Here is a 25,819-nt window from a genome sequence, read left to right as displayed (position 1 = left end):
AATAGAATCCTATTAATCCTCTACCACCCTATTAATCGTCTGTGTTCTAGAGGCATGTGCATGAGCTACATTCACAGCGGAGGCTCATGTGTATTTACAGGACGTCAGGGGGGTCCATTTGTCTGATCTGATGCCACGTTATGGGCAGACAATAGCAGCCACCTCTACTTTCCTCTTGCTCCAAGCTGTAGAGGCCTCTGTCGTGGGGAACAGCACCGTGGTTATTGTCTCCAGATAAATAATTAATGCTGGATAATTGACTTTTTGTTGTGTTCCAGTGAGGCTGAATTTCACTCTGGAGTGCCATTGTTCACCTCAATGTACAAAATAAATAAATATGGTCAAGTTGTGTGGGATCATCTCACAGCCTGGGTGAATCCTGTGCGTTAGGCCTTTGGTATTTGAGATCCTTACAGGTAAATAGCATCAAATAGAGCTTTTCTAGGTGCAGGCTCCTGGAAGAGAACAGAAGGCAGGGAGCAACTGAGTCTGAGGGCAGGGGTTGGGATCCTGAGCTGAATTGGCGTGGGCGACAGGAAGGTGTGTGACAGTTCTCTCAACACTGACTGTGTCTGAATCTCCTGGGAGGTCTTCGTATTTAAAAATAATAAAACAGACAAGCCAAAGCACAAAACCCTACTCTTGGAAACTGTAATGCGGGAACTCTAAGTGGTTGAAAGCATATAGGCCTTGGAATCAGACTTGGGCTCAAATCCCAGCTCCGCTTCCTATCAGCTGTGTGACTTTGGCTGCCGCCTAACCTGTCCGAGCACCAGCTTTATTGTCTGTAAGAGGGTGTCAGTCGTAAGTGCTTTTAAAGGTCGTGTAAGTGCTGGGGTCCAGGAAGGAAGGTCTCTCTAGGCCTCAGGGTGCCAACCCACACGTCACCAGGCCATCCCTGTAACACTAACACACCCCTCCTCCCTCCCTCCCTCCGCAGTGGAAACCCTCGCAAGCTCAGGTTCAAATACTTCCCTGGAGGTTCAGGGACTTATTGGTGGGATTGCAGGGGACAGGGCCTCAGCACTCTGGGTAGCAGGAGACTGTGGCTGCTGTGTCTCTAGCTGATCTTTGCTTTCTTCTTGCGTCTCTGGGCTCCCCTCTTTGTGTCTGGTACAGTGATTCCCTCCATTGGCTCTGGTCTGGGTGGTAGTGGTGCTGGGACCCAGACATGGTGGCCCGGGTGTTGCCACCTGTCTGCCTGCTCCCAGGGTTGTGCTTTCTACCATCGCAGCGTAGCCCTCATCTTCTGCAGGGATCCTGACGGCCCAGTCCTTTGATTGGACCCTCTCTATGGAGAGGTTCCTACAGGGTGGGTTGGAGGCCAGTCTGAGGGATGCACACAGGGCCACATCCAGACATGTCCTCCCTCCCTCCCTCCCTCCCTTCCTTCCTTCCTTCCTTCCTTCCTTCCTTCTCTCCTTTCTTCCACTACTTCTCTTACCCACAGATCAAGCTGAGACACTGACATTTTCTCTCTGGTTTCCTGCCAGTGAGGGTGGGAATACTGATGAAAGGACTGGGCTTCACTAACCCCATAACAAAGCTGGCTCACTGTCATCCAGCATTTGCTAAAAGCTGGATGCTTCTACACATAGCAACTCAGTCCTCATGATAGCCCTTGTGTATACTTATTATTATCTCTCTTTTGCTAATGAGGGAGCCATAGTTTAGGTCCTCTGGGAAGCAGCCATTGAGATGGAGTTGAGATTTCAAGATGGTTATTAGGGAGTGCCTTTGGGATCAACACCTGTGGAAGGGAGAGGAAGGAAGCAGGCCTGGGCAGGGGGAGCTGGGGAGCTGTGATGCCTGCTTGATGACGACTCAGCTGACCTCCCAGGGACCTTTGGGATCAGAGTCGTTCATTGGCCAGAGTGGCCAGAACCTTCATATCCCACCTTGATCTGTCGTTGGAGTGTGTGGGCAGGCATGACCTCAGGTGAGGTGCCTCTGAGGCAGTATCTGGGGTGTCCGCCAGCTGGGGACAACAAGTCCTCCCCTGAGGGGGAATCTGAGAGGCACATACAACGTCCATCCCATGAGGAAATGAGGCTTGAGGAGTTAAGTCACCTACTTGTCCAGGACAGGCTGACAAGGATCAGAGCAGAGATACATGTTCCCAGATGGTGCTTGAACATGAGTGGCGGCCAGCATTCTATCCTGGCTGTCTTTTCCACGACGTTCTTGAGGGCATTGCACAAGCAAATCATTCACTCATTCAAGTAGTCATTTATTTACTAGCCTTCCACATACTTTCTCAAAATATGTATTGAGTGCAGATCACGTGCTTTGTATGGGGCTTGTGTGCTTAAGGACATGATTGTGACCAGATACGGCATGGTCCCTTCCCTTGTGCAACTCACTAATTTATCTCTTGACTTGATCAGGCCTGGTTTTGTAGCAAGTATACAACCTGGGGCTTTTATTTGGGGTGTCTCACTGTGAGGGAATCGCTTTCTCACAATGTTTCTGTTCAGCCTGGAATCTGAAATGAGCCAGGGCTGGATGCAGCTGCAGCTAGTGGCAGGCGGCCTCCTGGGTTGCCCCTGGCCTGCTGGCGAGGACCCGCCCAGCTTCCCTGAGCCAGTGGGGCCGTTGCAGCCCAGCCTGTCTCCAAGTAGATAATGGCTTGCATGTGTACACCCTTGGTCTGTGGCTGGTTTTCTGCTGCCGGGCTGCTTTCTGCGCCTGCGGTGAAATGTGCAGACTGTAATTGTCAATGGGATAATTGGATATTTGTCTGTTGTTTAAACCAAAACGAAGGCTAATCAAAGCTAGAATCATATTCCCTTCCTTCTCGCATCTCCCAAGAGAAATCCACAGAAACACAGGGCGTGACCTTGTAAAGGCAGAGGGACGATGATTCAATAGATATTTTTAAGAGGAGAGGTTGGATTTAAATTCCCTTATGGTGCCGGGAACTGGGATCATAGAGGTATTCAATGTTGTTGCTGGAAGTTTCCTCAGAGCTCCCTGCATTATAAGATAGGGAAATTGAGGCCCAGAGAGGGAAATGGAGCTGCCATAATACTCTTCAGGCCCTCTCCTGCCCTTTGGGGAGTCCTGCCTTTCCTGGGCTCTGTTTCTTAAGTTTATTCTCCCTCCTAGCCTCCAGCAAATTCTGGCAGCTCTGTGTCCTAGCCCCAGTGGAATCTTCTCATTAGCAATGATCTGTAATAGATATCAATTTCATTCATTCACTCATTCATTTGAATGAAATTTACTTGAGACTAAGAACTTACTCTGGGCCAGGCCTTGAGTAGTACTATAATGAGTTGTGTAAATGTCATCCTTCCTACTCAGTAATAAATGTCCTGAGGGCCAAAGTCATTTCTGATTCATATTTGTGCTCCTTTGGTTAAAATGCATACAGAATAAACTCAAAAACTGGTTGTTGAATGAATAAATGTTTGAAAAATGACTAACAGCTGCGGAGTTTCAGGTGACTGTGAGAAATTTAATTCCATAGCTTGGATTTTGTTCCTTTCTCCAAGACACTCCCCTGTCTGTCTCCAGCAAGCTATTCTCATTCTTTATGGTGGAAAAGTGCCGCTTGGAGGGAAAGGATAAGCTAGAGTTTTACCTTGATTAATTTAAATACTGTTTCTGGATGGAAGTCAAAGATTTAACTGGTTGAAGGAGTCAGACAGTTGGAGAGACATTTTTTTTCTTCTAAAGAATAGCGATTTAGGGCTTCCCTGGTGGCGCAGTGGTTGAGAGTCCGCCTGCCGATGTAGGGGACACGGGTTCGTGCCCCGGTCCGGGAAGATCCCACATGCCGCGGAGCGGCTGGGCCCGTGAGCCATGGCTGCTGAGCCTGTGCGTCCGGAGCCTGTGCTCCGCAACGGGAGAGGCCACAGCAGTGAGAGGCCCGCGTACCGCAAAAAAAAAAAAAGAATAGCGATTCAGAAATATTTTTAATCTTTGGTTTTAATTCATTGGGAAAAAATGTCACTGCAATTTCATCATTAAATGTCTTACAGGAGAGCACACTGTAGTGGGAGCAGCAACCAGGGACCAGAGGCTGGCCTTCCTTCCATTCTGTCTTCCTTCCTCTCTTCCTTCCTTCCCAGCCCTGGCTCTATGCTAACCTGCTGTGTGTTCTCAGACAATCCTTTTCCCTTTCTGAGCCTCAGTTTCTTAATCTGAGAATGAGGAGGTAGGCAAAAGTTTCCCCAGGGACCCTTTTAGCTCTAACTTCTAGACGTCTGTGAGTGAGTATTGGATCGTCTTCCCTTTTCTGGACAATAGTAGCCCAGTTCAGTGCCTCAGGGCTATGAAAGAATCTCATTGACCAAAACAAACAGGGTCTTATTCCTTCCAACGAAAGTCATGAAGAGGTTTAGTGTTGGCCTTGTAGCTGGGATGGAAACTGTAAGGGAGCCCCTTCCAGCGTTTGAGGGTGTGCCCTGTGCAGGCTTTATGGAAGCCCCGTGGTACAGCCTGGAGAAGTGCTCTCCTCCAGGGGAGGGGATAGTGCACCCTGCTTCGCTAGGTTATAATATAGATAAATCCATGAAACCTAGCACTCCAACATGCTTCTTGATTTGAATTTCTTATTTTTGACTGAATTCATTCCACCCCTCTGACTACTCTTAGCAACTTGCCGTCTTCCCAACATGTGGTTCCTCGCCTCCACTGTTCTGCACATGCTGTTTCTTCTGTCTGAAATCCTACCATCTTCCAACTCTGCTGCTTCTCCTGGTGAACTTGAAGGCGTCCTTCCAAGCGCTGGCGTGGGAAGCTTTCTCAGATACCCTAGTTTGAGATGAACATCCTTTCTGTGCTCTCAAAATTCTTTCTCCTTACTTCAAAACGCCATAGGGAGCATACTGAACCATAATTGCTTATTTACAATCATTCATTTATTCATTCAGTAAATGTTTATTGAGTGCCTATGATGTGCCAGGTGCTGTGCTAGGTGGAGAGATTATGTCTCACTGTAATAGAAGGTCCTGCCCTCTTGGAGATCATATTCTTACCATCTCTCCTTTATAATCCCAACACCTAGCCCAATACCTTGGCCCACTGGGGTACTCGGTAAAGTTTGGAGGCCATTACCAAGTGTTCTTGGCATAGAAATGTATTCTTACAGAAGGCTCTCCACTTCACACAGCAGGTGGAATAGAATAAGGCAGAGAAATCCAAATTCCAGATTTTGAAGGAATAATTAAAGTTTCATTCTGAGTGAAAAGTAGTTAAAATGAACCAGCAAGAATGTAGGCAGAGATTTCCTTAAACTAATGACCCCCAATGTTTTGGGGAACTCTGGATGCCAGGCCAGCAGGCTTATCTGGCAATGAGGAACTGGTATCAGCAACTGGGGACCAGGACATGTGTCTGCTGAACTGGGAAGAATTGTTCCCTTTGGCGTCTGAAGGGTCAGACACAGTTACCTTCTCCCCGTGATGGGCTTTGAAGAATGAGGAGGGCAATCTAAGTGGCAAGAGCCGAGGCAGGGACAGTGAAGCGGGTGGGGAGACCCTTCGCAGCCAGAGTCCTGAGAGGGTCCCTGCCCACTCTGCACGGTCTCCCTGGCTTCCCGTTCTGGCAGTACTTCTGGTGCAAACTCGTCAGAGATCTGTGATGATGGGGCCAGTGGGCCAGGAGTTCTGTCCTGAATTTAAATAACACACACCCTACTCTCTCCCCAAAAGAAATAAGGCAAGAGTTTGAAAAATGACTAGGCATACTGTAGTCTTTAAATGATCACCATCTTTAAAAAGGCATTGATAATCACATCAGGGAAGTCCAGCATAGGAGAAAGAGCCCCAGCTGTGGATTTGAGGGTGTGAATATCAGCTAAATTGCTGAAGACCATTAAAGAACACAGCATTTAGGTAAGACCAAGGTTCTGGTCTCAGACTGCATAGATTCTTGTTTCCACTTATCTACCACGAGACCTTGGCCAGGTCACTTCACCTCCCAAATCTCAGTTATGTGACCCTCATGGGATTGTTTTGAGGGTTAAGTAAGCATTAAGATTGGTTCTAGCATTTAGCACAGTGTCCAGAAAGTAATAAGCACTCAATCAATTTTAACTTTATTATGACTATTAACAATGAGGTCTTAGACAAGTTAAGTAATGCCTCTAAGCCTCAGTTTCTACATCTGTAAAATGGGTTGGTAATCGCCAACCATCAAACCACTGTGAGGGCTGAAGGAGAGAGTTCTTGGTGCCCAGAGGTGCTCTATTGTTTGTAATTCTCCCTGCTTGCTGTGTGGGTAGTTAATTCCTTCTGATTTTAGACATATTTTAGGAAGCCCATTTTTTTCATACTGTAATGCCTTAGTATAAGACTATGCTCCTCCCTTCCCCCACCCCAACTCCACCCTGGATAATTCCAGCTTAAAATAATTTATCCAACCAGTATCCTGGTATGTGAAGATGATTGTGGTTACATCTGGCTTTGTGTTTGGAAGCTGCCAAGCTCCAGAAAACCCAGATTTGGGGGCTTATTCACCTCCTTCCAGATGTCCAGGAAAGCCGCCATCAGGGAGCAAGGAGCAGGGTGACTTGGGGAGTAGACATCTACTTCTCTCAGGGGCTCTTCCAGATACTGGACAGGGCTCCTGTGAGCCCCGTTCACTGTTTGGGATGCCCTCCCTGCCCCACAGGCAAGGGGGCATCTTCCCAGCATCAGGCTCAGATTCCAGCTCACTGTGGAAACGGAGGAAATCCAACCCTGGTCCTGGCCCCTGGCCCCTCCAGCTCCTTGGCTGGAGACCCTACAGGCTCCTCACTGTGGTGGTTTCCACCATGAAGGGTGTGTGACTCGTTGCCAGTCCATCTGCTTTGACCTCAGTTTTCAATTCCTTCCTTTGTATGAGAGATCAGATCATCTGTACTTGCAATGGGAAGATTTCATGTATAGTGAGATGGCAGCTCCAAGTTCACGGCTGAGGATGGTTGAACCACTGGGAGTTGCGAGGTGAAGGGACAGCGGGCAGGGCCTGCTGCACAGCAAGAGCTGCCCTGTTTAACCAGATTTTTTATGTTGGGGTCAACCAGCAAATGCAGTAGGAAAGGTGGAGCCCTGAGAACCAGAGAGCTAATGACAGAGAACCTGATGAGCTATGCAATTATGGGATGCTCAGCGCTAACGCAGTCCAAACCGTAAGGAGCCACAGTCCCCGGGCTCCAAAATTGAGAAGAACATCTCATTATGTGGCGGCACAGTGACGGCGGCTGGGAGTGGACCGGCTTGTGGCAGGGCTGTGCCGGCTTCACCAGGCCTGCTCTCCTCTCTGGGAAGGTGTGGGGCCTCTCTGAGGGACCCTTCTGTAGGGTCTAAACCCCACTTCTGCCGTGACCTCGCGTATCCCACTTGTCATCGTGCAACACCATGAAACCAAGCAAAATGAAAACTAACTCCTACGTGGATGGGTTTCCCGTCTCAGTCAGGGCAGCACCAGTCACACAGACCAGAGGCTGAGGAGGCAGCCTTGCTCCTTTCCCTCCTTCACCCTCGTATCTTCTCATCTCCCTCCCAGACCATTCACTTCTTCCCAGGTCACTGCCTTAGTTCAGCCTTCTGTCCTCTCTCTGCTGTATAACCATCATTTCCCAACAGGTCACCCTCCTGTATGGTATTTAACTCACTCCAGTCCATTTTCTACTGAGTCTCTGCACAGTTGTGTCACCGCCCTGCTCTAAAATGTTTTGAGTGTCTCTAAATTGCCTTCAGGATTAAACTCAAATCCCTAATCATGGTATTCAAGGTCTTTGATCAACTGGTCCCTGTCTCTCTCCTTAGGCCCCTTCCTGGCCACCCCTCATAGGCCCCTGATGCTTGATTCCAGTGAAACTTCTGGCCGTATTACTATTTTTATGTCTCTAGGCAGTTTTGCATTTATGTGGAAGTCCTTCTGTCCTTGTCGTCCTGGCCAACTCCTCTCCTCTAAGAACCAGGGCAAATGTCATTTCCTTTGTGTACATATTCCCAGGCGAAGTCAGGCCCTCTGTCTCCTGTGATCCCAGACTCTCCTGCTCACAGCTTCTTGCTGCCAGTGTGGTGTTTAGTTGACGTGAGGAGAGGCTCTGGGCTCTAGAGCATGGGTCTGAGTGATGGTTCCACCACTCACCCACCATGTGACCTCTCCCAACAGAAGTCTCCTTGTCTGTAAATGGGGGCAATAACAGTCTTCTCTCCCAGGGCTGTGGGGAGGATTAAGGAGTAATATATTGAGAGGGCTTAGAACACTGCCTGGATCATTGCTGGAACTCAACACATCAGCTACTGTTATAACTGTGACCAGATTGGATTCTTGGTGCTTTCTTGCCTGTTTGGGGTCTTGCCTGAGCTGTGTGAGCACTGGGATTTTCTCCTGTTCAGGTTTATCCTCAGCTTCTAGAACAGGCTGGCGCTGAGAATGCACACAGAAAACACCAGGACATCAGGATGCATGTACTGGCTGCAGGACCTGGTGGGACAGGCAGCTGCTTCTGGCCTCTGCATCTGGGGCTCTTTTGAAGCCAAATCCTAAGGATGCCTGGAGTCCGCCCACAACTGGGGATAGAGGACTCTTGGTCAGAGCCTGAGGCTGGGGATAGAGTGAGAGTGTGGTAGAGGAAGGGGGTCCAAGTGCTGGGGGCTGGAGGCTGATGGAGTCTGTGGCAACGGTGTAGACCTGCTCTTGGAAACCCTCTAGTGGTTACTTCTGGACTCTCACCTGCCTTTTCCAGAATCCCGCAGAGGTACCAGGATGGCAGCTGACATGTAGGGTATGTGAATTCTCCTAAATGTTCCACTTTGGCAAATGAAAATACTCTCCTTGCAGTAAAGAGGAAAGACAAAGCTAAACCCTCTTTAGTCTACACATCAGGTCCTGCGTTACAGCCGTGAAACTTGAAGACAAGCAACGACTCAGCTCAGGCATGTGAGAATGCATTTATATCTTTACCTGACAGTATTAAACACGCCATCTGGACAGAGCACGGCCTTTCATAATGCAGTTTAGAGTGGCATTTAAGGACATGGGGTCTAGAGTCTGATGGGCTGCGTTCCGAGCCAAACTTTGCCACTTACAAGCTGGGTGATATCAGAGAGTTCACGTAAGCCTCTCTAAGCTTCAGTTTCCTCATTTGTAAAGATAAGATGATGATAGTGCCCTGCTCTCAGGGTCACTGTGAGAACTGCATGAAGCCATCTCCTTGATAGTTGGCACAGGGCTCAGCCTCAATAAATGTTAGCAGTAATGATTATGGAGCTTATCACAATAACCCGATGAGACGGTACGGCGGTACAGGTCATTGTTATTCCCGTTTGATAGATTTTTAAACTTAATTCAGTTCCATAAATAGACACTGAGCATTTTCACTGTATCGGGCCCAGTGCGAGGGGAAGGATGCAGGGTAGGCCTGGTAGAGAGAAGCCCTGCCCTGCTTATGGTCTAGCAGATAAACAGGTAGTTAAATAATTGAGACCTGTGTCATGATGGGGGAAAGACAGGGTGCTCCAGACACATGGGACACATGGGACATAAGCTCATCTAGGAGTCAGAGACACCTACTTCAGGAGAGACATTTAGTCCAAGATTCCAAGGATACGTAGACATCAGCAAGGGGAAGAGGAGATGGGGAGAGAGGGATCAGCACGTGCAAAGGCTGGGAAGCTGGAAGTCTCAGCAGAGGCGCTTGAAAGAACTTGGTGAGGCTGAGACAATGGTTTGGGAATGAGGAGGTCAGGGAACCGAGGCTCAGAGAGGGCAAGTGTCACATGCAAGGGCACACAGCTATTAAGAGGTGAAAGTGGGATGAGGCCAGACTGATGGATCCGCATCAGGTGTTCTTACTGTGAGTAGCATCATGCCGGCTCTCATATGTATACTGACAATGCACGTACACACATGTATCCTTTTTAGAGTTTCAAAAGTAAGTTTTTCCTGAGTTAAGGGAAGGCCAGGGAGTACTAATTGTGTCTTCAAAATGCCAGAGTTTGATAAAGTTAACAAGAGGGGTTGCTCCTGAGTCATCAGAGAGGAGGCAGCTGTGAAATGTGCGCATGAAATTGGCTCCCTGGACTGGAAACAGTCACCTAGAGCCAAATTCATGTTCCCTGTCCTGAAACAGAAACGACAGCACACTCATGCGTGCTGGAAAGTCTGGGGAGGTAGTGAAGGCACAGGCTCTGGAGGCAGGCTGACCTGGATTGAGATCTAGACCCAGTCATTGATGACCTGCAGGGAGCTTTCTGAGCCTCACTTTTTCCTGTAAGACGGGGGATAATCAATAGCATTCTGTAACTGCAAGACAGATACTGTATGGGCAAGCGCTTGATATGTGTCCGGCATGCAGAAGGTACTCAAAAAATATTTCCTTTATAGCATGCTTGGAACTATGCTAGATTTTTAAAATATTGATTTGTTAGAGACTCCAAATCTCTTCCCTACCTTCAAGTCCTTCTATAGATTGCTGGAAGCCAAAACCTGGAGACATGGACAGGACAAAGTGACTATGAGGCCAGTATCCATATCCCCTTCATAAATTACTCGCAGGTATTAGCTTCGAGGTGTATTCGTGGGCCAGCACTCCTGGGAATATCTGAGAAGCAGGAGCAACTCTCTTACCGTGTTATACAGGACAGTTCAATTAACCGAAAATGTTATGGAACACATATGTCAAAAGGGCTAGGATGAATAATGAAAATGGGAATTTCTGGGGAGTGATCTGAAAACTCTTTCCAGTGCTGCAGCTTGGAGCAGAGGGTCACTGCAGGGAACACGGAGAGACAGAGGCCATCCCCAGCACAATAGGTGATGCAGGAAACATCGTGCAGATTCATCGAAGGAGAGATTACTTCCTTCCTGGTTCTGGCATTGCATGCATGGGTCAGCCACAAGTTAGGGGCAAGGCTGCTGTGAGCGGTCCAACACCATATGCTGGGGAAGGCTCCACCCTTAAAATGTGAGCTAGGAGTTGTTAGGGACAGAGATGGAGAATTGTCTGCCCCTTTCACAAAAGCCTCAACACAAAAAAGGCCTGTAATGCAGCTCAGCGTGGCTCAGAAGCAGGGCAATGAAAACACTGGAAGATTTGAACGTGATCAGAGAAGCAACATTTCCTTTGGTCTCAGCTGGCTGGGTTTCACCAGTTCACCAGTGCCTTAGTGAAGAGAGGTGGGAAGTTAATTTCCTAACCATACTGTAAATTATTTACAGCTTGTTGCATAAATAATTATGCTTACATTAACTGTTCAGTAAACAGTTTATAGTTCACCGCATAGCAGAGGTTAAGTCATTCTAAATTCATCTATGTGTGGTTTTTATAAAGCCCTTGATGAGAGAGCCTTCCAGGTTGGGTTGTAGAATGGCGTAGGGGCCAGGTGGACCCAGCTGATGACAAGGGTCCTCGGATGTCTCGGGAGGAATCCTGCTGTTTACTCAGAGTGAAACCCCAGAGGGCTTGCAGTGGCTTTCAGGGCCCTCCAGGATCTAGCCTGAGTCCCTTCTCACTCCTACTGATCTTTCCCTTGCTCCACTCCATTCTGGCCGCGCTTACCTCTGTACTGTTTCTCCAGCGCCCAGGCTTACTCCGACAGAAGGCCTTTGCACCATCTTTTCCCTCTGCCCCGAAAGCACCCGTACATCCGCATGGTTGGTTTTCTCTGAAGCATTCCCTCTCAGCTTACCTTCTCAATGAGTCCTACCCTGACCCACTATTCGAAGTGGCTCTTCCCTCCCTGCCTCTCACATGAACAGTCTTGTCCCCACTTATTCTAACTCTGCTTTTGAATGGAAATTATCTGGTTTTAACATACTAGGCCCTGTTAAATCTATTACGTTTATTGCTATTGTCTGTTTTCCCTGCTGTAATGTACCTTTCATGGGGCAGGGCTGTTTGTTGGTTTTGTTCACTCTGTATCCCAAGCAGCTGGAACAGTTCCGGCACAAAGTAGGCACTAAGGAAATACTGACTGAATGAATATTCAGGGTGGAATGTGTGAGGGTATGTGGGTCACACACTCTGCGTGCAGTCTGGGAGGGCCTGGAAGTTTGGGGAATGAAGTTCGATGGGAGGGCAGTCCAGTGAGAGGGATGGGCCTTCTTCAAAAGAAGAGACAGTCGTCCCATCAGACTCGACAAGTCTCAAGCTGAACCCACCTTCCTGTTTTCTGAACTGGTTTCTCCTGTCCATTCATCTGCTTGAGTCAAAAATTTGGGTCACATCTTTGACTAGTCCCTGTTGTTCATCTTCCATCTGAATTGGTATTCAAGTCCTATCGATTTTATCTTGATTATTCTTGAGTGATTGTCTTCCAACACCACTGCTGCCACAGAAATCAGGACTCCTCATCTTACTCTTGAATGTCATTTGGCTAAATATAATATCCTTGGTTTCTTTTCATATCGAATATTTTAAATATGTTACTGTACTTTTTTTCTGGTATAAAGGATTGCTCTAAGAAAGTTATCAGAGCATAATTTCCTGTCCCTTATAAATAACGTGCACTTTTTTTTTTTTTTTTGCGGTACGCGGGCCTCCCACCGCCGTGGCCTCTCCTGTTGCGGAGCACAGGCTCCGGACTCGCAGGCTCAGCGGCCACGGCTCACGGGCCCAGCCGCCCCACGGCACGCGGGACCCTCCCAGACTGGGGCACGAACCCATGCCCCCTGCACCGCCAGGCGGACTCCCAACCACTGCGCCACCAGGGAAGCCCTCTTTTTTTCTTTTAAAAGTCCAATAATCTTACTAGAATACACCTTGTATGCTTGTTTCCATATAGGTAGTATACTCGGTATATATCATTTTTCTTAAAAATTTAAACTCATTTGATAATGGTTATTGAAATACTGAAACAGTAATTTATAGTTTCCTTCTGTTTTTGAGTACATTCTCTTGGCATTATCTCATCGTAGCAATATTATTCTGCTCTTTATTCTCTTTCTAAAATAACTATGCATGGGATGATACTTTAATAAATTTTCTTTGCTCATTTGTATGTGAAATTAGTTTTCATAAACTTTTAGAGGGAAGTAGGGCTCAGGAAATCTGTTCTAACTTCATAGAGCTCCGTCTTCTTTTGTTTTTGTGTAGGGTTCAAATATATAGTGATCTGCTTTCTAAGGTTCCTAGCTCTGTTCTGCCCCTCACACTGGTCTGAACTCTCTTCCTTCTGTCTCTATTATCTCTGTCCTTCTCAATTTCGATTTTACTCCCAAAAGTTTCTTCTTAAGGTGGTGTTTTGTTGTAGAAGAGATTCCTGTTGGGTCAGTTTTGAGAGTTCAGAGTACGTGCCTTGCACTCACCTCATTGGAGAGGCAAACCCCTTCTAATTTCAGTTATTATTCTCAAATCGTCACACTGTGCTTTCCAGTAAATACCCAGTGGCTACATTGGGGTTCTCCTTTCCCATGTTCTCCAGATGCCACCTTATTCTTTCCTTCTTCTTCCTCTCATACAGATGATACCGAGCAGTCTTGCAGCTGCAGGTGGTTTGCCCCCCCCCGCCCCCCGCTTGTATTTTGAGGTTTGTAGGAATGCTTTATCATCTAGCTTTGCTGTAAATATTATCCATGGGGTTTGGGCCTTGTTATCTAGTTGCTCTCTCAGTTTTTTTATGGGGAATTGGAGTGATTGATAAACTATGCTGCCACTACTGTCATCTTTCCAGAATTCTTCCTTATTTCTCTCACGTTTAAGTAACTAAGTTCTGATGTTACCAGCTGCTTTAATTCAAATCACTCCAGAAATAACTAACACATGCAGTATTGCCTATCAGGCATTATTCTAAGCAAATATTTACAAACGTTTGTTTACATATGTATGTGTGTGAATATATATATTCATATATTCACTTCATTTAATAATCACAAAAAGCCTAGGAGTTAGGTACTATTATCATTCCCTTTTGCCATTGAGGAAGAGGAAACTGAAATACAAAGATGCTTTCCCAAAGTTGTAGTTAGCAAGTGGCAGACTAGGATTTAATCCAGGCAATCTAGCTCCAGAGTTCATGCCCTGAGGGGAGCACTGGTACCCAACAGAAGCCACATGATGCCCAGAAGACCCAGTGTCATGCCTGGCTCTGAAGCCGGCACAGTGGTACCTAGAAGATACAGCAGTAAGAGAAGAAGCAGCGACTATGACAGTCAGAGATGTCTAGTAGAGATCAGACAGCATGATATTACCCAGAAGGAAAGGCAGCCATGCTGGGTGGACCTGGCAGGACCTGGCAACTAGAATTATACCTAGTGTAAGGCTGCTAAAGGAAGAAGAGATGACAGAATTATCCAATGCTGCCTTGTGGGTGACTGAACCAGTCTTTTTTTTGTGTGGGGGGGAAATATATATATGAGACGAACTCTAGGAACTCCTGGAAATACTTGACACTATGGTACATCATGTTAGGATGAGAATGAGGTTGGGCTATATTTGTTTATGTCTGTTTATCTCTTAGACAGTGTGAGCTTCCTAAGGGCAAGGGTCACCAGCACAAAGCCTGGCACATCATCAGCATCTGTAGTGTTTCATTGAATTGACCAGCTATTGTTTTAAACCTTATCAAACTGGTTGAGAATATTTTGTTACAGGCATCATGTGGGGACAGGCACTTCCTATGGGAACGCAGACCTCCCTTCAGCTACTTCTCCAAGGCTTAGCTATATATCTCCACACCTCACTGGAAAACCATTTGCCTGACATTTCTGAGAATTGGGATAATGGTTGCTAAGGGTCCAAGCTCTACCCAACCAGAGCATTGCCTGGTGGACTATAGGAATGTTTGAACAATGCCTTTTACAAAGGTCTCTCTGATTCTGCTGACACCTGCTTTAAGTATTTCTATTTAAAACAAAAAAAGTTTATTATCATGTCTTTTGTGGTATCTAGTTATTTACCCAACCTCAAATTTTAACCACAGGGAAAAAAATATCGCAATGAGCTGACCTATGCTTTTTCTGACATCCAAGCCAAAGACAGAGTCCACATCTTCTGAAGTAGAGCCCCAGAAGAGAGGAAGGGGTGAGTTCAGGGATTCCGATCCATGTGCCAGGTCAGGGCGCTCATGCTCATCTTGCATGACACTCTGCTAGTTCTGGAAATAGTTTCATCTGGCATGGCAAGGCTCACAATCCGTTTCCCGGGTGGTCTCTGGTTTACTTGATTCAATTAAGTATATAATGACACCTGCTATATGTCAGGCCCTGTGCTGAGTGCTGGTGGTGCTGAGATAAATCAGACAGTGCCTGCCTTTGAGGAGATCTCAAAGTCTGGTGGACGAGAGAGACAGGGGGAGAAACCATTTAGTACGGCCAATATGCACATAGTTTATGAAATCAGGCTGCCTGCATGGAGTTCTGGCTCTCTTAAGTCATGTAAGTCTTCTGTACCTCTGTATTCTCATCCGTAAAGTGGAGACAATAAGAGTGTTCGCTTAATCAGGTTACTGTGAGAATAAAATACTACATGATAATTGTAGAGTCCTGGGGTCCAATAAACATTAGTTGTTATTACTGGTGGATTTTGTCTATTTTCCCTTTCCCTGTGACTTCAGAGCTGCTTTTCACCAATCCTCTATTACTTATTTATTTGTGTTTTTTTTTGCGGTACGCGGGCCCCTCAGTGCTGTGGCCTCTCCCGTTGCAGAGCACGGGCTCCGGACGCGCAGGCTCAGCGGCCATGGCTCACGGGCCCAGCCGCTCCGTGGCATGTGGTATCTTCCCGGACCAGGGCACGAACCCGTGTCCCCTGCATCGGCAGGCGGACTCTCAACCACTGAGCCATCAGGGAAGCCCTACTTATTTGTTTTTTAGCTAAACACAATTATATTATTATCCCGATGGTTTAGTTGTAACTAGGGCAGCTTGGGTGCAAAGCAAGCTGGACAAAGTCAGGCTTCATAGGTATATACATGCCTTGAGCATCAGCCCATTTTGCCCTCCACCTGCCGGTGGGCCAGAACCTCCGACGTCCTCTCTTCCCTGGTCAGAGCTGGCCTTGGACCTAAGTGGGATGAGCCACTGAGCGGGGTCAGGAGGAGGCAGGGGCCCATGGGCTTTACTACTCTGCTCATTTATTCTCTGTATGTTTGGTTGCTGCTGGGGGAGAAAGAGGAGGTATCTGTTTAAACAATCTCTGGAAATAGAAATTATTTTAAGCTCATTCTTAAAAGAAAACCAGATTCTGCTTTCCCCACAGGCGCCCCTTGTCTGTCCTCATCTCTGAGGCTGTCACCCTGGAAGGCAGCTCCTGGAACTGCACGGCCGGGAGTGGGTTTGGCCTGAAAGCAGCAATTACATCTCTGGGGCCTGTGATCCTGGTCCTCCCGCTACCCAGAGCTTTAGGCAGAGCCAGGGCTCATAGCTTTCCTTCATCTTCCTGTTGCTGATAAGCAGCCCCTGAAGTTCTTTCTTGGGAAAATGGCCCTGCATATCTCCCTGTGTTAAGGCATCTTATCTTGCTCTCTGTTCTTCTTCAGGTAGAATAGGAAGCAGTGAAGCATAGCAGTTGAGAGTAGACTCTGGAACCAGAGAGACTAGGGTTTCAATCTCAGCGCTACTGCTTTTTCCCGGGGTGATTTTACTTCTCTGCATCTCAGTTTCCTCATCTGTAAAATGGGAATGATAATAAGACCCAACTCAGATAGTTGTCCTGAGGAGTAGATCAAATAGTTCATGTAAAGCACTTAGCATAGTGCTCAGCACATGGAATGTGCTCACTAAATTCTAGCCTCTATTATAATGATTAGAGGTGCTGAAGTGTTGCTATGGGGAAAGGCAGCAAAGAGGATGAACATTTTTGAGCATCTCCTTTGTGCTATGCACTGTCCTAGGCCCTTTATGTTCACCATTTAATTTAATCCTTCCATCAACTCACTGTGGAAGGTTCTATCATTATCTCTGTTTTACAGGTGAAGAAATTGAAGCTCAGAGAGGTTAAGAAACTTACTCAAAAGACGAATGTATGTTGTGAGAGTCAGGATACTGGTTATTCTGGTTGGGGAGTGTCCAGAAGGGGTTGCAAGGGAGGCTTCTGGGATGCTGCTAATATTCTATTTCTTTATCTGGTTCCTGGATACAAGGGTGTGTTGACCTTATGAAAATTCATGGAACTGCAGCTTGATATTATGATTTGTTCACTTTTATATACATATGTTATTTCAATAAAAATCTCAGAAAAAGGAAGAAAAAAAAAGGCAGCAGCAGTGGCAGCCTGCCTTCAATTACACAGATGACGAACAGCAGAGCCAGCTCTTTCTACCCCTGCGCGCAGACGTGCAAGCCTTGTTGGCCTGGGCCTGCAGAAGCTCCTCTGATGCTCAAGGCCTTTACCTGATAAGCGGTTCTGTCCTGAGGAAGCTCTGGTTCCAGGCCTGTTCAGGCAATTAATGAGGGAGCGGCATCTTCCTGAGCCAGTATGAGGGGCTGAACGCCAGAGGGAGGCCTCCCTGAGGTAGCTAAGCATAGAAGGCACAAGTCCAAGAGGCTGGCCTGGGATTCAGCCCTTGCTGGGCTCTAGGGTGGCTGATGGGGTCTACTGAAGGCAAAGCCAGCTAGGCTTCCACTGTTTCTTCCTCCTAGAGGACAACTTCCATCCCCTAGCCCAACTGCGGACCCTCTGTCCTTCCGCTTCAGGCTCCTTAGCCAGGTTTCTCCCTCCCGTCCACTGGAGCTTTGATGCTCCAAGGCAGAGGTCCCCAAGCCCTGGGCTGTGGACCGGTACTGGTCTGAGGCCTGTTAGGAACCGGGCCGCAGAGCAGCAGGTGAGCGGCGAGAGAGTGAAACTTCATCTGCCGCTCGCCATCGCTCGCATTACCGCCCGAACCAGACCCCACACACCGACCCCCGCCACCGGTCCCTAGAGCAATTGTCTTCCACAGAACTGGTCCCTGGTGCCCAAAAGCTTGGGGACCGCTGCTCTAAGTCTTCTTTCTGCAGGCTCACGACACAAAGTCAGAGAGACAGACTGTCTCAGCCCATGCTTCTGGTTGGGGAAGAAGCAAGTGATGTGAGATTCTTTCTGGCGAGTTGGGGTAGGAAACACTCAGGCTTGTCTTCTGGACTCCACCTCCCTGCCGAACCTCATCTTTTTAAAAGAAATTAAAAAAAAATTTTTAAGTAGTTTTGGATTTACAGAAAGTTGCCAAGATAGTGCACGGTGTTTCTATATACCCCATACCCAGTTCCTCTGATTAGTGTCTAATAGCAGGTTGGTACATTGGCCACAACTAAGGAAGCAGCATTGGTGCTTTACTATTAACTAATTTCCAGACTTTATTTGGATTTCACTAGTTTTTCCACGAATGTCTTCTTTTGTTTCAGGATTCCATCCAGGACATCCTGTTACATGTCGTCATCGTCACGTCTCCTTAGTCTCCTCTGGCCTGTGACAGTTTCTCGGTCACCCCTTGCTTTTGATGACCCTGACCGTTTTGATGAGTCCTGGTCAGGTCTTTTGTACAACGTCCCTTGGTTTGGGTCCCCAGTGTTTTTCCTATGATGAGACTGAGTTATGGGTTTCAGGGAAAATGCTGCAGCGGTGAAGTGTCTTCATCACGTAGTATCAGGGGTACATGCTATCAACGTGGCGTATCAGCAGTGAGATTCACTTTGATCTCTTGGTTAAGGTGGTATTTGCCAGGTTTCTCCACTGCAAAGCTACTTCTTTTCTCCACTTAATAGACTCTTTCCTTTGGAATTGAGTGATTAAGTGCAGTCCATGCTCAAGCCCCACCCCACCCCATCCGTTTTTAATCATCGAGTTTCTCTGGCACAAAACCAGTAAACACACAAACTCATCTGAGTATTTACGCAGGTAGAGATACACAAACTCTCACCCAGACGCCCAGACACTGGCGCACAGACAATATAGACAGACACCCGAATGAGTTCATATCCGCAAACACGGACACGCATGGGCACAAATGCACAAACATTGGGGAAATCAATAGTTTCGTCATTCCATTTCTCTTACCAGCAGAGTGATAAATCAGCTAGGATTTTAATCAACACAGCTTCTAAAATCCCACTTTCTTTCTAATTTTTAAAGATCTTAAAGAGCAAGAACTGAGTAATGCCTGCGTGTGAGTTGGGGGTGAAGGCGGGTGATGAAAATATGAGTTTGGAATCTAATCAGGCCTCCTGGGATGGGCTTACACTAGAGGCATGTGGTGGCTCTGACTCCCTTTTTCTCTCTACCTGGTTCTTCCACGGCCCTTTCCCACCCAGGCCAGAAGTAAGGGGGTGTGAGTAACTCCCCCGTGAGGACCCCAGAGCTCTTCCACAGGGAGACATGCTAAGAGCCCACCCCAGCACCATGGGTTCCCTTTGTGCTGGGTGCTGGCTCCAGCTGCTGTGATTTAGGTAGGAGTCTTTCAACTCCACTGGTCTCTACCCCTGTTGCCCTGCCTGCCACCCTTGGATAGCTTCTTGTGGCTTTCAGCATAAATGCCCAACCCCTACTCTGGCTTCAAAGTTTTTCAAGATCAGGGCTTTCCCCCTTCTCCAGATCTGCCCTTCACAGCAGCCTCTTTTCCAGAATATATAACTCTAGCCCAACTAACCTACTCATTGTCCTGTTGTCTGCCGCACCCTGGAGGATTCTCCCACTGTCTTCGTGTGTCCGAACCCTACCCAGCTCTAATGCCGCTTTCTACGTGAACCGTCCCCTGATCTCCAACTGAAAGGAGTAGCTCCCTTCTTTGAATTCCCAGAAAATCTTTTCTCTAAGGGATGGCACCGACTCAACTCTGCTTAGTTATTTGTGAATGTGTGCTTTAGAAAAGTTTCCTTTGGTTGCAAGCAATGGAAGTTAACTCTTGGCCTTATTCCCAGTCCCCAAATGATGCTGGAGTTCCTGGTGGAACAACGGAATTTGCCGTCACGAACGTGACCTGCGTCCAACAACTCCAGTCTGTGTAACTCTTGGTTCTAAGCTTCTCAGTTTGGGGAGAGGGAATTGGATTCATGCAGCTTGGTTCAGGAGCCCACCCATGGATTAACCACCAGCTATGGCCAAGGGTGTCTTCACACAGCTCAGACATCTCCCCTGGGGGACCACTCTGTGTTTGGGAGGAGGGGCCTTCCCCAAAGAGGAGAGAAACGCTGAAGTCTAGGTTGCCCCAAGAGGCAGCTAATAGAACTCGTCTTTGCTACTGATGGCAGAAGGAGGGAGAATGCTGGGAAGACAAAAACAACAGATGTCCACAGCAAAGTGTTTATGGAGAGAATGAGTCAGTGAGTGAGTGACTAGTTCATTTGTTGCCCCCTAAAAGCCCCTAGGTCAGTTTGCCTCCCTGTTCTGTATCTCTAGAACATGAGGGTCATAGACTTTTCCATCCTCTATATCACCTTTCCAATCATGTTGTCGTGAATGAAAAACGTTGCCTGCCATGTCAGTAAACAAAGGATGTTGCAGCCATCAAGCCACTATAGCCGCCCGCAAAGGTGAGCCCCGAGGGAACTCAGGATGGAGAAAAACGGGCTGCCCGCAGTCAAGCCCTCAGCCTCTGCAGCCACCCTGAGGGGACGCAGGATGGGAAAGCACAGGATACTGGCCCTAGATAGCTAAGGTACATATCAAAGGAATGATTTCAGTGAGCCCAGACTCTTGCATCTTCCCATACACAGTAAAGTGCTAAATTCATTAACCTGAGATGTCTGGTTATCTTTATTTAACAGTAATGTTGTGATGTTCTGACTATTTGGTCTTTGTTGCAAAAACTCCTCTATATCCTGGTTCCTCCTTTACCTTTTTGGAGCAGTCTCTCAGAGCTGTTCTGAGAGGCTGCCTCCCAGACTGGAAGTCCTCAGTTTTGTCCGCCAAATAAAACATAATTCTCAATTTTTAGGTTGTGCATTCTTTTTAGTTGACATTATTTGTGGGGCACTCCCTGGGGAGGTGGAATGGTGGAGGCATGTGGAGTCTTCTGCAGAGGTATGGCAGTAAATGCCTGCCGCTCTTTCAGATGTGTAGCTGGTATATGTCAGGCGCTGGAAATAAACCAGACATGAGGGATGTCCCTCACAGGACTTGGAGAGTTCAGACAAACATATAAATTGCAATAGAATGTTATTAGTGCTCCAATGGAGGATGCACAGAGAGGTGGGGGTCCTGGGGGGCAGCTGATGTGCTCTGACTGAGGCTCTTCAGAGAAAGTAACATGAGAGCCGGGTATTGCAGGGTTAATAGGAGCTTGCCAGGTAGAGAAGAAGGAAAGGGAATTCTGATCTGAGAGGAATTGTCTGTGCAAGGCCATGGGGGAGACTGTAAAAGAGAGCCACGCTTGAGAAACAGGAAGGTTGAGAGTGCCTGGAGTATAGTGTGTCTATGGTGGGGGTGCTAAGATATGAGGGAAGGTGGAAAAGGGAGATGTGTGGGAAGGGAGGCTGGGGCCAGATCTTGGACACTCCCCATCTGAGCCTCAGGAATTTTAACTTATGGGGGAGTGGTCAGTGGGGGCACACTGAGGACTCACGCAGGGGAGTAACAAGATATATGTATAGAAAGTTCTCCTGCATTGTTCGGGGAATGGGATGCGTTGCTGCCTTGGAGAGCCAATATGGCAGCATCTATAGAATTTCACTCCTACTCCTGGGGGTCTATGGCATAGAATGAAGATACTGGTTATGTAAGGGCTTATGTGTAAGTGTGTTTATAGTGGCCAAGAACTGGAAACAAGGTGAGTTCCCAGCAATGGGAAAATGGTTTAATAAATTGTGGTATATCCACAAAGTGATTTTTCATCTATCTATCCATCTATCTATCATCTATTCAAATTCTTTACAAAATATAATAGTTATTTTTCATGACGGGAGAGGGAGAAAGAAAGGATATTGGTAAGCTTTTATTTTTAACAATTTAAAAAGCTATAAGAAACCACATGTACAATTTGCATAAACAGTATAAGCTTTGTGGTTAAAAATTACATTTAAAAACCTCATAGACAAACAGCTGCATTGTTCAGAAAGTCCTACTCCTCATTAAATAACAGTAAATATGAAGGCGTGATTTTAACCATGATAATTGGAGCATTCCACTATCATTTCAGTCCTACTTGGTACCTTGGCCCTACTTACCTGGCCTCATCAATGCCTTCTGGGTGCTGGCTGTATTGACTCAGAATAAAAGCCAAATCCTCACCTTGTCCCACACAGCTCCATAGGGTCTGCTCACCTCTGCCCTCCACTGCTTTCACCTCAAGTCCTCCATCCCACTCTCTGCCAGGTTAACTCTTGTCTTTCTCACACATCTCAAGGACACTTATGCCTCAGGGCCTTTGCACTTGCTGTTCTCTCTCTCTGAAACAATTTCCCCCCAGATATCTACATGGCTCACTCCCTCATGTCCTTCATGTCTTGGCTCAAAGGTCCCTTCCTCAGTGAGCCTTCTCTGAACCACTTATTTTACATTGCAATGCCTACTCCCCCTTTCACCCCCACAACTCTCTATCCTTTTTCCCTGTTCTTTTCCTTCAGAGCACTGACCATCTCCAATGTATTGTATGCATTGCTTATTTATTCTGGAAATTACTTTGGAAGTTGACTGTCCTCTCACTTGTATGTAACCTTTACAAGGGAAATGACTTTTATCTACTTGCTTGCTCTTATAGCCCAGCTTAGAACAGTACTTGGTACATAGTAGGCACTGAATACTGTTTTGTGGAATGAGTGAATGACTAGTGGCAGGTGGAGAATGGCTGGAGGCAGGTAAGATTAGCAACAGAAAGACTAGTTTGAACACTGTTACAAGCCAAGGCAAAGGGACTTGAGCCCAGCCTTAAAGGTTAAGTGTGTATGTCTTCTTCTGTCATAATCTTCGAATGATGTTGAAATCTATTGTTTTTTAACTTCTCATTACTATGTCTTGATTCTTTAGGCAGATCAAAAGCTCCATGAGAGGGGAGGTGTGGCATGTTGATCTCCACTTTTCCCACAGTGTCTGGCACTTATGTGATATTAAATATAATTCATTCAAGCAACGTTCAAAGCTTTGTTAATGATCTGATATTACTATTATTTGATTAAGTGAATTTTAGAGTGAATTTTATTTGACAAAGATCTTAAGATCTAATGGATATTCTCATGCTGTTGTACTAAATAAAGTTAATTTTGTTCCATTACAAAATTAGTATATATGCTTATGAAAGTAAATTTGGAAATTAGAGAAAGGTTGAAAACAAATGAAAAATCTTTTCGTTTCACCACCCATAAAGAACCACTAGCATTTTAATATTTCTTTTAAATATTTTTTCTAGAGATAGCTTTTAAACATAGTTATAATAATTGTGCTTACATTTCTGCATACTGCTTTGCATACTGTGGGTTTATTTTATTAGTGCACACATTTTTCTTTGCTATAAACTTTTGGAAAGCATTATTTTAAATAAGTGCACATTATATAACCATGTAGCTGTACCATAGCTTACTTGACATAGCTAATATTTGATATTTAAGCTATTTCTATTTTCCTCTTATTGTAAAGATAATCTGCTACTCTGTCAGATTTCATTGCCTGATTTGTCTGGTCATCTGCCCTCAAAACATCTTACTATCTGTAAGATGGACATAATGAGAAATAAGAGGATTAAGGTAAGTGAATGCAAGAAACAGTGATGAGCATATAGTAGGTGTTTAGTAAACACCAGATGGCTTGGAATTGAAACCTTTGGAAATTGTGGAGTGTTAATAGCCTTCATGGCACTGTTCCCCGGCTGCAGGCTGCACCTGATGCAGGTGGATTCGGTCCAGCGCTGGATGGAGGACCTGAAGCTCATGACGGAGTGTGAGTGCATGTGTGTCCTGCAGGCAAAGCCCATCAGCCTGGAGGAGGATGCACAGGGAGACCTCATCCTGGCAGGCGGTTCTGGCCCCGGAGACCCCCTGCAGCTGCTGCTCAAGCGGGGCTGGGTCATCAGCACTGAGCTGCGTAGGATCGGGCAGAAGCTGGCCCAGGACCGCTGGGCGCGTGTCCATAGCATGAGCGTGCGACTGACCTGCCACGCCCGCTCCATGGTCAGCGAGTACAGCGCTGTTAGCAGGAGCTCCTCGCAGGAGATGGGCCAGGTGGGTTGCCTGGCATGGGCGTGGGTGGGCACTCGGAATGGGGTTGCCTTTTAGAAGAGTGGGTCTGAATTGTGTAGAGTCCTAACTCTTCTTGTCTCAGGGACCTCTCTCCACTTCCAATGAAGCAGGGAAGACAGTAAGGACCTTTACTGAGTATCTGCTCTGTTCTAGGAATTGTGCTAGATGTTTTGACATACACCTCATTTACCTTGAACAACCTCTGAGGCCAACATAACCACTGAGAGACACCGTGCAATGGTTAAATACACCCTCTTTAATGCCTGCCTGCTCAAGTGTCAGCTCTGTCTGCTGTGTGACCTTGCCAAGTTACTTAACTTCTCTGTGCCCCAGTTCCATCATCCTAATGAGTATAATAATAGCATTTATTTCATAGACGTGTTGTGAGGGCTGAGTCCTAATTAAATTAAATTAATTAAAAATATTAGCTAGTGTTGTTGTCCTCACTTTATAGATGAGGAAACAGAAACTCAGAAAGCCTAAGTAACTTGCCCAAAGTTATGCAGTGAATGGTATAAGCCGGATTCAACCTAAGGCTGTGTAATTCCAAAGCCCATGGTTTTGAATCTCCTCCAAGTCCAAAGCAAACCACTGAAAATCCCCCTTTATTTCTCTTTCTTCTGGCATCTCTTTGCACCTTAGTGCTCTACCCTTTTCCTTGCTCCACTTTGCAGACAGTAAACTTCTATTCATTCTTTAAAACCCAGCTCAAATGCCCCTTCCTCTCTGAAGCTTCCCAGATCCCCCAGCATAACTAATTGCTCAGTTTTTTTTTTTGAGCCCCCAAAGCAACTGATGATGATCTCTTTTGCCATCCATATCACACTGTGTTATAGTTTATGTGCCTGTTTTACAAATTGGCTGATTTGATTCTTCATCTTTATGCCCCAGAGGGTCCAGCTCAGCAGTTGGTCCTCGACCAGTGCTTACTGAATTGAATAAAATTGATCTATTTTTCTGCAGATTGAAAAGCTGCTAATGGAGAAGTGCTCAGAGCTGTCAGCGGTCACTGAGAGGTAAATCTGGCCTCTGGGTGAATCTAGACAGGGTCTGCCAGCCGGTCCTCAGGCAGGGAAAGGGGCTGGCATCTTCTCCCACAGGGACAGTGGGAGTGGGGAGGCCTGGTGGTGGTCTGGGAGTTTCCTTTTGCTGACTTTTATCAGCAACCTTAAAAGACTCCCTTGGGATTTTCTGCTCGATTTTCAGGCCTGGGAGAATGTAAAAGGCAGAGGAGAGGCCTGGGCATAGGAAGAAAGAGGATTCTTGAGGGTTGGTAACAAGGAAAGAGTTTACCCCAGCTTTGGGAAGCCCCTTGATCTCCAAAGTCAAGACAAGGTGAAAGCAGACACACCTTTACACTCACATACACATTGACAAGGATTTCACAGACATGCACAGATATATAAACATACACTCACACAATCACAGAAATACACTCACAATCTCTTCTCCGTATCTCACATACATAAACACACATACGTCTACACTCAGAAACGTACACACACTCAACCTTGTCTGTATGCACACCTGGGTGCGTGTTGACACCCTCCCTCACCCCTTCCAGCCCCCAGGCCCTAGAAGAAAAACCTGGAACTTGACATTCCTAGGACTGCCATGGGGTCTTTGGCCTTCCGTTGTGAAACATTCTCAGGTCATAGGGCTGGATTTGACCTTGGTCTTCCTGTGTGAGTGGAAAATCCCCAAAGGCTCCTGTCTGCACGCTTTAGGTAGCTATTTCTTAAAGGGTCACAGGCATTGCCATATACCTTTAGAGTGAGCAAGGCATACCTAGCACACC

At 46.7% G+C, this 25,819-nt stretch overlaps 1 protein-coding gene across 1 annotated transcript in view; it reads left to right on the top strand.

Annotated features, from left to right (window-relative positions):
- INSC (INSC spindle orientation adaptor protein) overlaps positions 1-25,819 on the top strand; it is a 124,221-nt gene that overhangs the window by 35,700 nt on the left and 62,702 nt on the right. Inside the window, exons 3-4 of the mRNA XM_049713800.1 lie at positions 23,658-24,003; positions 24,985-25,037. Of these exons, the coding sequence (XP_049569757.1) occupies positions 23,658-24,003; positions 24,985-25,037 (399 nt within the window). The remainder of the gene's footprint in view (positions 1-23,657; positions 24,004-24,984; positions 25,038-25,819) is intronic.

Source organism: Orcinus orca, chromosome 8 (assembly GCF_937001465.1).
Source record: "Orcinus orca chromosome 8, mOrcOrc1.1, whole genome shotgun sequence".
Lineage (NCBI taxonomy): Eukaryota > Metazoa > Chordata > Mammalia > Artiodactyla > Delphinidae > Orcinus > Orcinus orca.
Note: the sequence above shows the minus strand (reverse complement) of the source record. Positions and strands in the feature narration are given on the sequence as shown.